General features: G+C 41.6%; 1 protein-coding gene across 2 annotated transcripts in view; it reads right to left on the reverse strand.

Annotated features, from left to right (window-relative positions):
* The window catches only part of LOC109889591 (spondin-1-like), a 134,456-nt gene that overhangs the window by 66,531 nt on the left and 52,139 nt on the right, over nucleotides 1–15,786 (reverse strand). For both annotated transcript variants that reach the window (XM_020481138.2, XM_020481139.2), the window contains exons 5-7: nucleotides 12,943–13,016; nucleotides 12,564–12,686; nucleotides 10,449–10,597 (exon numbers count right to left, since the gene is read on the reverse strand). In XM_020481138.2, the coding sequence (XP_020336727.1) occupies nucleotides 10,449–10,597; nucleotides 12,564–12,686; nucleotides 12,943–13,016 (346 nt within the window). The remainder of the gene's footprint in view (nucleotides 1–10,448; nucleotides 10,598–12,563; nucleotides 12,687–12,942; nucleotides 13,017–15,786) is intronic.

Consider the following 15,786-nt stretch of genomic DNA (forward strand, 5'->3'; position numbering starts at 1 on the left):
AGCTCATGAGGCATTTCTAAGTTATATTCTTCATGAATCATGTTGTTTTTAACAATACAAAACATACATATAAAAGTGACAACATACAGACCCACACAAATATCCACAACATCAGTCCTACACAGTCCCACCTGCTTACACCTCCATCTCCAGCGCCTGCATCACTCTCCGCAACATAGCCTCAAACTGCACCATTTTGTCTCCCTCCCTCCATCACCCACACACTTTTAACATTTAGATAATAAAGCATTTGACCTTTCCATTCTTCAAGAATCAATGGGTGCATATCATTAATTAATGACTCCACAATTGTATGTAACGACTGCCTGAATGCCCCTTTAAGGATGACATGCACAGAAGAGAGACATTATTAGCAAATATCACTATAATGAGGTTGTGCAGAAAGGAATATATTAAGGATCATTTGATTTAATTTCAAAATAAATGTTGCTTGACATAAAGTTGCAATTTGTTTGCTTCATTTTATGTATCATCCTGGTGTAATTATATGCAGTTCAACATCATCACCACAAGGTGTTTGCACTAGCATTTGTGTTATAGTCTAGCTTTACTCCATGTAAACAAACCATGCAAAAGCTAGCGGTTCATTATTATGTTTCTTAATTGAAACTAAGTAGGCAATACAGCTGGGTAAAATAGAGTTGTGTTTTGAAAAACAGAAAATTAAGAGCTAGTAGAGACAGATTTGTGAGGGCAAGAGAGGGGTTGATAGCGGGGTAATTACTGCTGCTAGCTCACTTTTGACATACACAATGTGGTCGTCAAACATTGGACTTGTATGCTAGCTACATTTAGTTTAATTATATTGTTGGCTGTCATGAGAAAAATTAATCTCTATCTAGCTGGCTAACAAAGTAAGCTGAACATTCTCTACCTTCACATCACACCAGCTCCATGGTAATTTGCTGTGCTAGCCAAATGTATTTAGCTAACACCACTAGAGCAAACTAATAATAAACAGAAAATAGGCCCATCAGAACACTTATGTAAGAGTCTGCAGAGGTCGTGGCATCTGATAAATGTTTTGTTTAGTGGATCTGGTAGCAACAAGTCAATGTGTGTATATAAATTGTGTGATCTGTTTTTTGGTTGAATCAAGAAATACGAACTTGTAATTTTGTGCTAGCTAGACAACTAACTAGCTACATGGCTAGCTAGCTGGCAATTATGGCACACTGCAGCACCTGATGTTTACTGGGGAACCTATTGGTTGCACATGCATATAGAACGTATTATTGTTTTGACAATTAAAAAGGTCTATAGCCTCAAAACACAGGTAAAACTGTCATTTTTTTTATTTCATGGATGGTCAGTCCTTGCAGCCATAGCTCTCTGTCACGTTCTGACCATCGTTCGTATGTGTTTTCCTTGTTTTCGTGTTGGTCAGGACGTGAGCTGGGTGGGCATTCTATGTTGTGTGTCTTGTTTGTCTATTTCTATGTTTGGCCTGATATGGTTCTCAATCAGAGGCAGGTGTTAGTCATTGTCTCTGATTGGGAACCATATTTAGGTAGCCTGTTTTGTGTTGGGTTTTGTGGGTGATTGTTCCTGTCTCTGTGTTTGCACCAGATAGGACTGTTTAGGTTTTCACTTTTCTTGTTTTTTTTTGTCTGTTCATGTATAGTCGTCTTTATTAAAAACATGAATAACCACCACGCTGCATTTTGGTCCGCCTCTACTTCACCTAAAGAAAACCGTTACACTCTCTCTATAAATTTGAGTATGGATATATTTCTCCAAACCCATCCATCATCATTTTATCAAAACAAAGGCAGGGTGGCAACCTTGTTATTGTTTTAACTGCAGATTCTAGCTTGAATCTTCATTCATTATTTACAAAAATATCCAACAAAACATTGTAATAAAGTGTTCAGAACATGTAGATTTACATTCTGAGCGTCACTTCCAGCTCTTGTCCTATGGTGTCTCAAGTATATACAGATTAATCCATGTTTTGCCCTGCCTTATCTTGATGCTACTGTTATGTACTAGCGTGTCAGTGTTAAGAAGAAACTATGTCCCTTCCCTGGCAAGAAATGAATGCTGAGCTCCTTCAGTAGCATTTCCCCAAGGTCAGTAGCAGAATTAGAAAATGTAATCATCCCATAACCGGACAATGTGCCTTCCCGGGGCATTGTCAAATGATGAGCTCGGAATGTTATAATCTACCCTTATCATGTGAGAAAGAAAGGGCATTCTACAACACCCGATAGCCAGTGTCTCAATTTAACAGAATAGACTAAATTGCTGTGGCTTAGAGCTACAGTGGCAAGAAAAGGTATGTGAACCCTTTGGAATTACCTGGATTTCCGTGACACCACGAAAAAAGTCAATGCTGACCAAAAAAACTTTGCTGCATGTCTGAAGTTTGCAAAAGCGCACCTGGATGTTCCACAGCGCTACTGGAAAAATATTCTGTGGACAGATTAAACTACAGTTGAGTTGTTTGGAAGGAACAAACAACACTGAGTGTGGAGAAAAAAAGGCACAGCACACCAACATCAAAACCTCATCCCAACACTAAAGTATGGTGGAGGGAACACCATAGTTTGGGGTTGCTTTGCAGCCTCAGGGCCTGGACAGCTTGCTATCAGACAGAAAAAATGAATTCCGAAGTTTATCAAGACATTTTGCAGGAGAATGTTATGCTATCGGTCCACCAATTGAAGCTCCACAGAAGTTCGGTAATGCAACAAGGCAACAACCCAAACACAGAAGTAAATCAATAAAAATGGCTTCAACAGAAGAAAATACGCCTTCTGGAGTGGCCCAGTCAGAGTCCTGACCTCAACCTGATTGAGATGCTATGGCATGACCTCAAGAGAGCAGTTCACACCAGACATCCCAAGAATATTGCTGAACTTAAACAATTTTCTAAAGAGGAATAGTCTAAAATTCCTCCTGACCGTTGTGCAGGTCTGATCCACAACTACAGAAAGTTTGGTTGAGGTTATTGATGCCAAAGGAGGGTCAACCAGTTATTAAATCCAATGCTTCACATACTTTTCCCACCCTGCACTGTGAATGTTTACACGGTGTGTTCAATAAAGACATGAAAACATATAATTGTTTGTGTGTTATTAGTTTAAGCAGACTGTGTTTGTCTATTGTTGTGACCTAAATGAAGATCAGATCAAATTTGAATACAAATTTATGCAGAAATCCAGGTATTTCCAAAGGGTTCACATGCTGTTTCTTGCCACTGTATGTAGTTGCATTTAACCCTATACAGCATGAAGCATTCGTCACTGTCACAAACATCGGGACATCTAGAATTTATTGTGTGAGCTTTGACAAATGAAGCATCAGTTTACCTCTGGATCTGTGTGTGCAGCAACTTTATTCTCTCTTTTGGATTAGCAATGACTGAGAAATCACAGTCATCTAAATAAAGATGACCTTGTACTCAGTACTCGTACTCAGCAAATAAAACAATACGCAGATGGAACAGGCTGACGATCTCTACGAAAAACACTCCATAGACCAGATAGCAGAAACCCCAAACGCACTCTCCCAGACACAGCCATGTTGTCAGAGACACTCACAGATGCCAAAACACTGATTATCTAACCCTGCTGTCATATCTATGATTTCACTCTAAATATCTTCCTCTTATGGCTTCATCTTTAGAAGAAATGTTTACAGTATGTAAGCCATTATATGAATGGCCACCATAGAATCATACAAAAAAACAAGAACTCTGATGGGTACATTGATATATGATCAAGGAGATGCCATTCCAAAGCAAACAGATGACAGGTATGATGAATGATGTAGACTGTTAACAGGCCAGGGCACAGCAATGGATGGATAACAGAAGGGATGAGCATAGGGATCCTATGAAATTTCTAGAGTGGCTATGGCAAACCCTCAAAGTTCTAGAATGCTTTAAAAATGGCAGCCATTGTTGTTGTTTTTTAAATTTCATTCATTGTGAAGGATACGCAATAAAATGTGTTACAAATTTTAAGAAGGATGTACAGTATCGATTTTTGTAACACAAAGCATCAAACAAACAAACACAAAAACAGAAACACACCGGGTTTTTACATTCAAAGAAATTTGAAAAGCTTAAAAGTATCAATTGGTTTCATTACCGTCTTTTTCTTACAGAGCATAATATTCAATGTGGCAAAGTAAGTATTTAAATCCACCTTTAAAAATATTGAATATTATGTTTTTATGCATTTTATAATCAAATTCATCACACTTTTTGTTAGTGGAGAATCTTTTGACTATCAAAAACAAGATGAACATCAGAAGCTTGCAGATGGATGTCCCTACTGTACCAAAACATTCTACCTAAATCCAGCTGAAAACCCACCCACAACACAGTCACATACACACATTAGAAAAACAAATGCTCAAGAGATTCTGTCCCAGATTGACAAAATGTTAACAGGTAACACCTTAGTTATTTTAAAGAGTGTTTTTCTCACTTTGTTTGTGATCACATACAGTGCCTTGCGAAAGTATTCGGCCCCCTTGAACTTTGTGACCTTTTGCCACATTTCAGGCTTCAAACATAAAGATATAAAACTGTATTTTTTTGTGAAGAATCAACAACAAGTGGGACACAATCATGAAGTGGAACGACATTTATTGGATATTTCAAACTTTTTTAACAAATCATAAACTGAAAAATTGGGCGTGCAAAATTATTCAGCCCCTTTACTTTCAGTGCAGCAAACTCTCTCCAGAAGTTCAGTGAGGATCTCTGAATGATCCAATGTTGACCTCACCAAGCATCTTCACAAGGTCCTTTGATATTGTTCTGGGATTGATTTACACTTTTCGCACCAATGTACGTTCATCTCTAACGCTTCTCCTTCCTGAGCGGTATGACGGCTGCGTGGTCCCATGGTGTTTATACCTGCGTACTATTGTTTGTACAGATGAACACGGTACCTTCAGGCGTTTGGAAATTGCTCCCAAGGATGAACCAGTCCCAGTCTCAACAGATTTCCCTCAACAATTTTCCTGTATTAAGCACCATCCATCATTCCTTCAATTCTGACCAGTTTCTAAGTCCCTGCTGATGAAAAACATCCCCACAGCATAATGCTGCCACCACCATGCATCACTGTGGGGATGGTGCTCTCGGGGTGATGAGAGGTGTTGGGTTTGCGCCAGACATAGCGTTTTCCTTGATGGCCAAAAGTACCTTCTTTCAAATGTTTGGGGAATCTCCCACATGTCTTTTGGTAAACACTAAATGTGTTTGCTTATTTTTTCTTTAACCAATGGCTTTTTGCTGGCCACTCTTTTGTAAAGCCCAGCTCTATGGAGTGTACAGCTTAAAGTGGTCCTATGGACAGATACTCCAATCTTCGCTGTGGAGCTTTTGTAGCTCCTTCAGGGTTATCTTCGGTCTCTTTGTTGCCTCTCTGATTAATGCCCTCCTTGCCTGTTCTGTGAGTTTTGGTGGGCGGCCCTCTCTTGGCAGGGTTGTTGTGCTGCCATATTCTTTCATTTTCTTTATAATGGATTTAATGGTGCTCCGTTGGATGTTCAAAGTTTCTGATATTTTTTTATAACCTAACCTTGATCTGTAATTCTCCACAACTTTGTTCCTGACCTGTTTGGAGAGCTCTGGGGCCTTTCAGAACAGGTGTGTATATATACTGAGATCATGTGACAGATCATGTGATACTAAGATTGTACTTAGTACTTGTACTTCATAGCAAAGGGGGTGAATACATATGCACACATTCTTTTTTTGAAACAAGTAATTTTTTTCATTTCACTTCACCAGTTTGGACTATTTTGTGCATGTCCATTACATGAAATCCAAATCAAATCCAAAATCAATTTAAATTCTAGGTTGTTATGCAACCAAATAGGAAAAACGCCAAGGAGGCCCATTATCAGCAACCATGACTCACGTGTTCCAATGGCACGTTGTGTTAGCTAATCCAAGTTCATCATTTTAAAAGGATAATTGATCTGTATCTGGAGCACCTGGAGCATCAGCATTTGTGGGTTTGATTACAGGCTCAAAATGGCCAGAAACAAATAACTTTCTTCTGAAACTCGTTAGTCTATTCTTGTGCTGAGAAAGAAAGGCTATTCTTGGAGAAATTTCCAAGAAACTGAAGACCTCTTACAATGCTGTGTACTACTCCCTTCACAGAACAGCGCAAACTGGCACTAACCAGAATAGAAAGAGGAGTGGTGCAGAACTGAGTAACAGGACAAGTACATTAGAGTGTCTAGTTTGAGAAACAGACACCTCACAAGTCCTCAACTGGCAGCTTCATTAAATAGTACCCGCAAGACACCAGTCTCAACGTCAACAGTGAAGAGGCGACTCCGGGATGCTGGCCTTCTAGGCAGAGTTGCAAAGAAACGCCATATCTCAGATTGGCCAATAAAAATAAAAGATTAAGATGGGCAAAATAGCACACACACTGGACAGAGGAAGATTGGGGGAAAAAGTGTTATGGACAGACGAATCTAAGTTTGAGGTGCTCGGATCAGAAAGAAGAACATTCGTGAGATGCAGAAATCATGAAAAGATGCTGGAGGAGTACTTGACGCAATCTGTCAAGCATGGTTGAGGCAATGTGATGGTCTGGGGGTGCTTTGGTGGTGGTAAAATGGGAGATTTGTACAGGGTAAAAGGGACCATAACTGTCTCAATGTTTGTTTTCTTGGAATGATGTGTGTGTTCGAATATTATACCATTTCTGTACATGTTGCATTTACAACTTGTCTAAATCCAATCATCAACTGTTTTCAGCCAGTGTATGGCTGTGGATTGCCTGCATTGTTAGTATGGAATGTTGGAAGTTAATTAAAAAAAATATTGTAATCATTCCACTTGGCAGGCTAGCTAGCTAAAAAACATACTGGACTATATTTACGTCTGGCACTAAGGAGACGCATGTGTCAAACGCACATTAGATTGCAATTTTTCCATGTAAAAACTGGCACACTTTTCAGCTCTAACGCTAGTTTCTGCAATTTCGGCTAGGTTCGGCAGCTCGCTTGTGCTGAGATGGGAGGGGTGGCAATATTGAGGTGTGTCAAAAACAAGTGCAAAAGTTCAAATTTTATGCAGTGCTAATGGGAAGTTTTGAGACCCACAAAAAGCAGGTCTCAATGGTAATGCAGTTGATAATGGCATGGACTTTGAGGGTTGAAGCACAGCCTATCCAGCCATGGTGCACAATGCCCATGGAAAAGAGATGTGCTTTTTGTGCCAGTGATTGGTTCCCCCCATTTTGTTTAATTTGACTATAAACCTTAATCAGGGCTGGTTTAGCAGCATTGCAGACATGCATATTTTATTCTGGCCATTAGCCAAGTAGCCTATGAATAAAGGGGTTTGAAATGGTCTACTGAGAGTGCTTTGAAATATTTTGGAGGTTTTTACCCTCATGTTTTTTCATAATTCACAATATACTGTACATACTTGCATATTTCTTGTTCAAGTAGGCTTTCCATCCCCACTTTCAATAAGCACACCTCGTCTGTGTTTTGAGAATCTGCCTTTTACACAGGCAACGATACAATTGACAGGAGCCTAGTATTTTGTATAGACGTGCAAATGTTATGCATAAAGCACATTATGATTTCATGCCTCTGACCTCATCTTATTTATAAATATTGTTGTTTCAAAAAAAAGATAGCTTGTTTTTCATTTCATATCCAACCCTCCATAGGGTATCCTTGCCCTAAGCCACAGCTACTAATGCTTGGTCAACAGCAATGCGTCATGTATTTTATATCCTGACCTTGTAAAGTAGCCTATCCTATATGTTTAAATGGTCTATTCTTCAGAGTGCCTTGAATTGAAATATACCGCACATCCTAAAACATCCACACACCTACCTACCTGCATACTATATTTTGCTTGTTCAAGTATTCATCCAAACGTATTTCAATTATTCCGTGCAATAATATAGTATCAATGGCAGGCCGAGGCTATATTTTGCTTTTTGAGAACATGCCTCAAACATAATAGAACATTTACAAGAGCCAAGTGTTTTCTATTTTAGGAGACGTGTAAAGCTTACTTGACGACAACGCAAAGACCGTCAATAAGAGGGTCTTATTCAGCTGATGGTTGGATGGCTTTTAAATGCATTCAGAATGAATCAGGGTGTAGCTAGGACCTGAAAACTGAAAGCAGACTACTACCTCAAATCTACTGTTTGAGAATCTGAATAATCCATACAAAGCTTGGCGAGTAGTGAAAGGTTTGGAGTGCAAAAAAAGATGCACAGCTTCCTAAACAACTGCTGGTAGACTCACAGGTGGTAACTGAGAATACCTCTATTCTGAACTCTTTTAATCAGCATTTTCTTGATGCAGGCAAATTATTTAATAGGGTTAAAAGGTCAAAATGAGCACCCTGTACACTCCCGAGCACTCCTGCTCAAGGTTCTCTTTCCAACCTTTGTCTCAGAGGTGCATAGAGCCATGAAAGCAATTGATTATCTACACCTCCATCTATTACTATTAGCTGCAGACCAGGTATTAACTGAAAGCGTCTGACATCACTGTGATCTCCATAGTGCTGTTGGCTGGTCTTCGTTGACTCTAGGTAGGCTTAAACATTAGGCATACCATGATCGATAAGGCCATTTTGAGGAATTTTTCAGGAAATAAATACCAGTTAAGGTCTCACTCCTACTTACTTTTAACAGTTCTTCAAGTCAGAACAGATCATTGCAAAGGTGTCAAAAAGGTTGGTTGACACATGTTACTGAGGAAAGTGATTGTCATTAGGACTTCATGCGGGGGTATATATGACACATTTTTATCTAGAACGCTTGTATGTTCTGTAATTATAATTTATGTGTGTCTACGTCTAAATTCTGTTCATGGTGTGTCTATGTCTATAAATTGTTATGTCTGATAGCAAAATTGTAGCAAAATTGGCTGAAATATTGTTCCCCCCTGCTGCTGTCTTGGTTGGACCAGGTCTCTCTTGAAAAATGTATTTGATCTCAATGAGACTAACCTGGATAAATAAAGGTTCAATCAAATAAAACAAAAAACCTAAAGAGCTTGAGACAAAAGCATGCATTAATAATGCCTATTGGCTTAGTGGTCCAAGGCACTGCATCTCAGTGCTAGAGGCATCACTACAGACCCTGGTTTCAATTCCAGGCTGTATCACAACCGGCCGTGATTGGGAGTCCCATAGGGCGGCACACAATTGGCCCAGCGTCATCTGGGTTAGGGTTTGGCTGTCATTGTAAATAAGAATTTGTTCTTTAACTGACTTGCCTAGTTAAATAAAGGTTAAATGTTTTTTTTGCTTTTTCAAATAAGCCATGGAATGCGTTGATTGGCCAGTGGCTAAACCCTCGTCACACTTACAAATTGTTTATACAAAACCCAGCACTTTTGAGCCACCGCCAGCTATTGTGCTCATAATTCTGGCTGTGAAAATATGAAAAATATTTCTCACACACCCCCGGACCTATAGACCTTCAGCCAGCGCTTAGATTTACCATTGCGTTAGGTTTGTTAAACTAGAGTCCACTGTGCAAATAATCTTCAAATTCATTGTTTTACACAATATCTTATGACAGCACTGACTGACCTTTTATACTGTCATAAGAAGGTGTCCATTCAAGTATTTGAATCCCTAATTCTATGGACTTGAGAACACTTGTCACTGCCACAAGTCATAACACGACTTAAAGACTGCTCGTTATATGGACCATTAACTAATATGTTTCCTGTGTAATTCTATCCCTATTTTATTACCAATTTCAATCAGTAATATATGTATATTGAGCACATTCCTATGGGTTTAATTCTACCTTGATTGATATCACAGTAATTTATTTTACAACAACAACAAATTGAATTATAAACAGAAAATTTGAAAGCGGAAATTGGTGATTGTGGCCCACCTCCAGAATCCGTGACAACCAATCATATTTGCTTGTGACAGGAAGTCAAACAGAACACTATCTTCCATCTGACACTTGTCAACATTCCCATTATTAGTCGGCCCTCACAGCACTGTGGAAAAGAAAAGATCACATGGGTTATGAGCCTTTCCTGTGTGACCTTTAAGATTCTCTGTGAGGCGGCCATCCTTTCTCACCTCTCCCTCCATTAGTCATGCCACCGCTCCTCCACAGCCATCCCATGATGCCCCTCTGCATCTCATCTGCCCCTGGCCTCAACACTATTGTTGCCATGTCACCCGAGAGCAGGGAATTAGCACTAAATAGCAGAGCGGTGCAGATCAGCCAATATACAAACTTGTGTGATTCATTAATATGCCAGAGAGGTCCTGCCATTAACTGATCAACCTTTGACATGCTGTTTCAGAAGCGGAGACAGGCACATTAAGACATCAGAAAGTCCGATCCAAGCCACTTTTTGTCTGAAGATCAGATATAGCGGATCGGCAAACATGAACAGTTCGGAACCCATGATGTTTCTTTAGGACCTACCTTCTGTCTTATCTCCTCCTCCATCTTAACTGGAGACCCCAGCTCTGCCACCTGTTTCACCCCTTCGCTGGCGTAGCCACCGTACTCCCACAGGACATAGCTCCTGGAGTGGGACGCCCCGATGAGGGCTGACCAATGATTGGCGCGTCCTGTATAGGGTGGTGACAGAGAAACAAAGTCGTCTGCGTGTGTCTGTGTACAGATGTAGGATCTTAATTTGATCACCATGTTACAGGAGAACGTTCCTGCAATGCAGGACATGTTAAACCCGTAGTGCATTTGAGGTTTAAAAAAGGCTACTGAAGTTTGCGATTTCCACTTTGAAATTTAAGACTTGATTTTCCCTTATGAAAAATCTATCAACCCCCTACAAAAATGTGGATGAATTAGAATCCACATAATAATTCACATGTTCTGTTGCTGCAGGACTATTTTCCTGCTGTAGCAAACTGTAGCAAAATTAAGTTCCTACATGTGTAGGTGTAGCGGCTGACAGATCGCTCCTGGCTTTAACTGTGTCTGTTGGGCGTGTGAGGCTAACAGCAGAGTGGTGGAGACAGTGTTCATTAGCCATGCATGTGGCTGGAAGGCCACTGTTAGATATACTGTGACAGGCCCGCACTTCCACTGGTGGAGCCCTCATCATTACTGAAAGAGTTGAGGCTGGAATAGACCCGGTCAGACAGCACACACACACACCAACCAATTTGTATATATCATTGTTTTTACTTTGGCCACTCAACACTCCCCTCAGAAACCCTTGAATGTAATTACGTTTTTCCATGATACGCTTCCCTCCGTGAAAGATTATATATCAAGCTGGAGGGAAAGGGAAACTATACAGTTCATCTCTTTAAGCCCATCAGGCCTATAGAGAATCCATGTGATGTGCTTTAATGTACCAAAACTTGTTTCTTGTTTCCTGCCAAAAGAGCCTCTTCCCATCTCAAATTATTTATGGCGATTCCCTTTGTAAGCTGTGACTACATAACACTGACTGCAGGGAATATGTGTGTGGTTCGGATCATCAGCTCCAAAAGAGGAGACTGTATCATAACAGCTATCCAATATCATACTGTTTTACTGACTTAGGCTTACTGAAAAGTATTTGTTTAAATCCCAACAACACACAAATCATTTAAGAGAAATCCTCTAACCCAGTGGTTCCAAACTGGTTTGTAGTGAGGAACTCTCAGGGCTCCAGCAAAACCTTCCTAATCTTGTTTTTTTAACTGTTATAAACATGCCCTGTGGAATGCAGTGCCGGTCTCATAAAACATTAAATGGCACATGATTACGATCTGTATCGTTGTTTCAAGTCCAGTGCACTCAGGCTGTTGTTATGTTTGTATCATTTTGAGGGGTGCCCATCACGAGCAAACTCATTTGTATGATTTTACTTTGTCTGTGAAAACGATTAGAACAGGCACATCTGATTAGTCATTTGGGCTTAGCTTTACTCTGGGTTTAGCTATACTAGCTATACTACAGCCTCTGCCATATAACTAAACAGAGCATGGGTTTCCGTCTGTGATTACACCTTTACAATGCAGAAGGCATTGGCTCATCTTTAGCCCAAACCGTTCAAAACTAAAATACCTATTTTATCAGAGCTACATGTTTTTCTTTCTGGCTCAAATTGACAGGAAGCTCTTAAAAGGGTACACACAAATTAACCACCATGAGTAAGAAACTATGAAAACAAACCTTTAAAAAAAGTCACAGACAATATATGATTTGCAGTATGGATCAGATGAGGTCATTACCACTAAATAAATTAGAAGGGACATTTTAGGTATGCCACGGAATTTAATATCCCATCAAGGTGTGCCATGGTTCCAAAAAGGTTGGGAACCACTGCTCTAAACTACAGTGTGCTGTTCTTTCGTGCAGTATGTAACTCTAGTCAACAGACAGTCTAAATATGTCCAGGGTAAAATGTAATCTTTTTGTTTTTCTTCCAAAACCATAATGTCTTGCTTAATGACTATAAACGGTGCAGATCCTTTCACACTCCAGAGCAAACGGACAGTTGAGCAACAGGTGGGAAGTTGTACAGCAATGTGCAGTGTGCGTGGGCGTACATACAGTACATGACTGCAGTGAAGGACTTACTGGGGTAGTCTTTAGGGTGAATTTTCTCCGACCAGTTCCCATAGAAGGTGACTCTGTACTTGGCCGTCCCACAGGCACAGCATTCCGGAGGGGGCTTCTCTGTGGTCTCTCCAAACACAGCCTCTGAAACACACACACCCACCCACCCAGCCACACATACACACACACACACACACACAAACACACACGACCCCTCAACCCCCCCACGCACACACACACAAAGTGAAGATAAGAATGGTGATCTTGCTTGACCGAAAATAATTTTTGAATATGACTACATACAATATCTCCATTATAATCTACTACAGTAACAGATCATATAAAAGCATTGGGCTGTTCCAGTGAGAAGTAATATTCGTATAGGACAGATATGCTGTACCTTTCTCACACAGTCTGACAGTGAGGGAACCTTCATCCTGGAAGTAAATGATCCTCTTCTGCACAATGCTGGCCCTGCAGAGGAGAAAGAATAGCATTCCTTCTATTCACTGACAACACAATGCAATACAGCGCTCATGTTAGCTCACAACTCCCAGGGGCGCACACACACACACACACACACACGAGGAGGAGCCTCGTAATTACTAGGCTGATTACCGATGCGCTGTAGCGAAAAAGATTGTAAGCTTGCGAGACTTCCGGATGGTTTTACAAGGTTACGTGAGGAGTGCAAGAGGCACTGACTGTCTGTTTCCTCTGAAGAGAGGTGGTAAAATCCCCCCCGTCAGAGCGCACGCCAGAGGCACTGCCAGACCTGCTCCCCATCAACCTCAGAAGAATACCAATGTGCAGAGAGCCAGACTGAGGCTGATCCTCAGGACAGTCCATCAAAACTCTTGACAGATACTGTATGACTACTCTGTCTCACACTCTCTACAGCTCGTCTCCCAGGAGAGATTATTCTTGGTAGACAAAAACTTTTTGGGGGGTAAAAGATACAATTGTGATCGTCTCATCAAACCACAGGATCTGAGGCCACGACACTGTTTCTCCAAACAGACAAACTCAAGCCCAAACCTTTCTCCGCAACTGATGTATATCCTCAGCCATACAGCTGTTCTAAAGGCCACAGTTACATTGTATGGAGCTCAGCGGGGACGTTGCATGTTATAAAACATAATTTTCACTATCATTTCACTTTAAAATGAGGTGGCAGGTAGCCTAGTGGTTGGAGTGTTGGACTAGTAACCGAAAGTTTGCAAGATCAAATCCCCGAGCTGACAAGGTAAAATGCTGTCGTTCTGCCCCTCAGTTAGCCCACTGTTCTTAGGCCGTCATTGAAAATAAGAATTTGTTCTTAAACAACTTGCCTAGTTAAATAAAGGTAAAATAAATAAATAAAATGTGGTACAGGTGCATCAAGTTAATGACTTTCACCCAATGTAAATATCTTAACATTTGCTGGCATCAGTGGGTTGCAGTTGGGTAATCTTTGGTTAATACCCTGCTCAAAAAAATAAAGGGAACTCTAAAATAACACATCCTAGATCTGAATGAATGAAATACTCTTATTAAATACTTTTTTCTTTACATAGTTGAATGTGCTGATAACAAAATCACACAAAAATTATCAATGGAAATCAAATGTATCAACCCATGGAGGTCTGGATTTGGAGTCACACTCAAAATTAAAGTGGAAAACCACACTACAGGCTGATCCAACTTTGATGTAATGTCCTTAAAACAAGTCAAAATGAGGCTCAGTAGTGTGTGTGGCCTCCACGTGCCTGTATGTCCTCCCTACAACGCCTGGGCATGCTCCTGATGAGGTGGCGGATGGTCTCCTGAGGGATCTCCTCCCAGACCTGGACTAAAGCATCCGCCAACTCCTGGACAGTCTGTGGTGCAACGTGGCGTTGGTGGATGGAGCGAGACATGATGTCCCAGATGTGCTCAATTGGATTCAGGTCTGGGGAACGGGCGGGCCAGTCCATAGCATCAATGCCTTCCTCTTGCAGGAACTGCTGACACACTCCAGCCACATGAGGTCCAGCATTGTCTTGCATTTAGGAGGAACCCAGGGCCAACCGCACCAGCATATGGTCTCACAAGGGGTCTGAGGATCTCATCTCGGTCAGGCTACCTCTGGCGAGCACATGGAGGGGTGTGCGGCCCCCCAAAGAAATGCCACCCCACACCATGACTGACCCACCGCCAAACCGGTCATGCTGGAGGATGTTGCAGGCAGCAGAACATTCTCCACGGCGTCTCCAGACTCTGTCACGTGCTCAGTGTGAACCTGCTTTCATCTGTGAAGAGCACAGGGCGTCAGTGGCAAATTTGCCAATCTTGGTGTTCTCTGGCAAATGCCAAACGTCCGGCATGGTGTTGGGCTGTAAGCACAACCCCCACCTGTGGACGTCGGGCCCTCATACCACCCTCATGGAGTCTGTTTCTGACCGTTTGAGCAGACACATGCACATTTGTGACCTGCTGGAGGTCATTTTGCAGGGCTCTGGCAGTGCTCCTCCTGCTCCTACTTGCACAAAGGCGGAGGTAGCGGTCCTGCTGCTGGGTTGTTGCCCTCCTACGGCCTCCTCCACGTCTCCTGATGTACTGGCCTGTCTCCTGGTAGCGCCTCCATGCTCTGGACACTACGCTGACAGACACAGCAAACCTTGCCACAGCTCGCATTGATGTTCCATCCTGGATGAGCTGCACTACCTGAGCCAAACCTGTGGATTGTAGACTCCGTCTCATGCTACCACTAGAGTGAAAGCACAACCAGCATTCAAAAGTGACCAAAACATCAGCCTGGAAGCATAGGAACTGAGAAGTGGTCTGTTGTCACCACCTGCAGAACCACTCCTTTATTGGGGGTGTCTTGCTAATTGCCTATAATTTCCACCTGTTGTCTATTCCATTGGCACAACAGCATGTGAAATTTATTGTCAATCAGTGTTGCTTCCTAAGTGGACAGTTTGATTTCACAGAAGTGTGATTGACTTGGAGTTACATTGTGTTGTTTAAGTGTTCCCTTTATTTTTTTGAGCAGTGTATATCCCTGACTTCCATGGCTCTCTCCATGGTTATGTTCTTCACGTCAAGGATTTGGGCTGGGCTTCTGTCCACAACATTAGTTCCTGCGGGAGTGTTTAGGATCCTTTAGTTGTGGTCCCACACACACAGGCCTGTGGGCCCTGGCTCCGCATGTCTCCGGTGCTGCTGCCCGCCTGCAATCTCTGTGTCACTGGGGAGAGGGTGGCTATAGAGAGCGGAAGCT

This window comes from Oncorhynchus kisutch, linkage group LG4, assembly GCF_002021735.2.
Source record: "Oncorhynchus kisutch isolate 150728-3 linkage group LG4, Okis_V2, whole genome shotgun sequence".
NCBI lineage: Eukaryota > Metazoa > Chordata > Actinopteri > Salmoniformes > Salmonidae > Oncorhynchus > Oncorhynchus kisutch.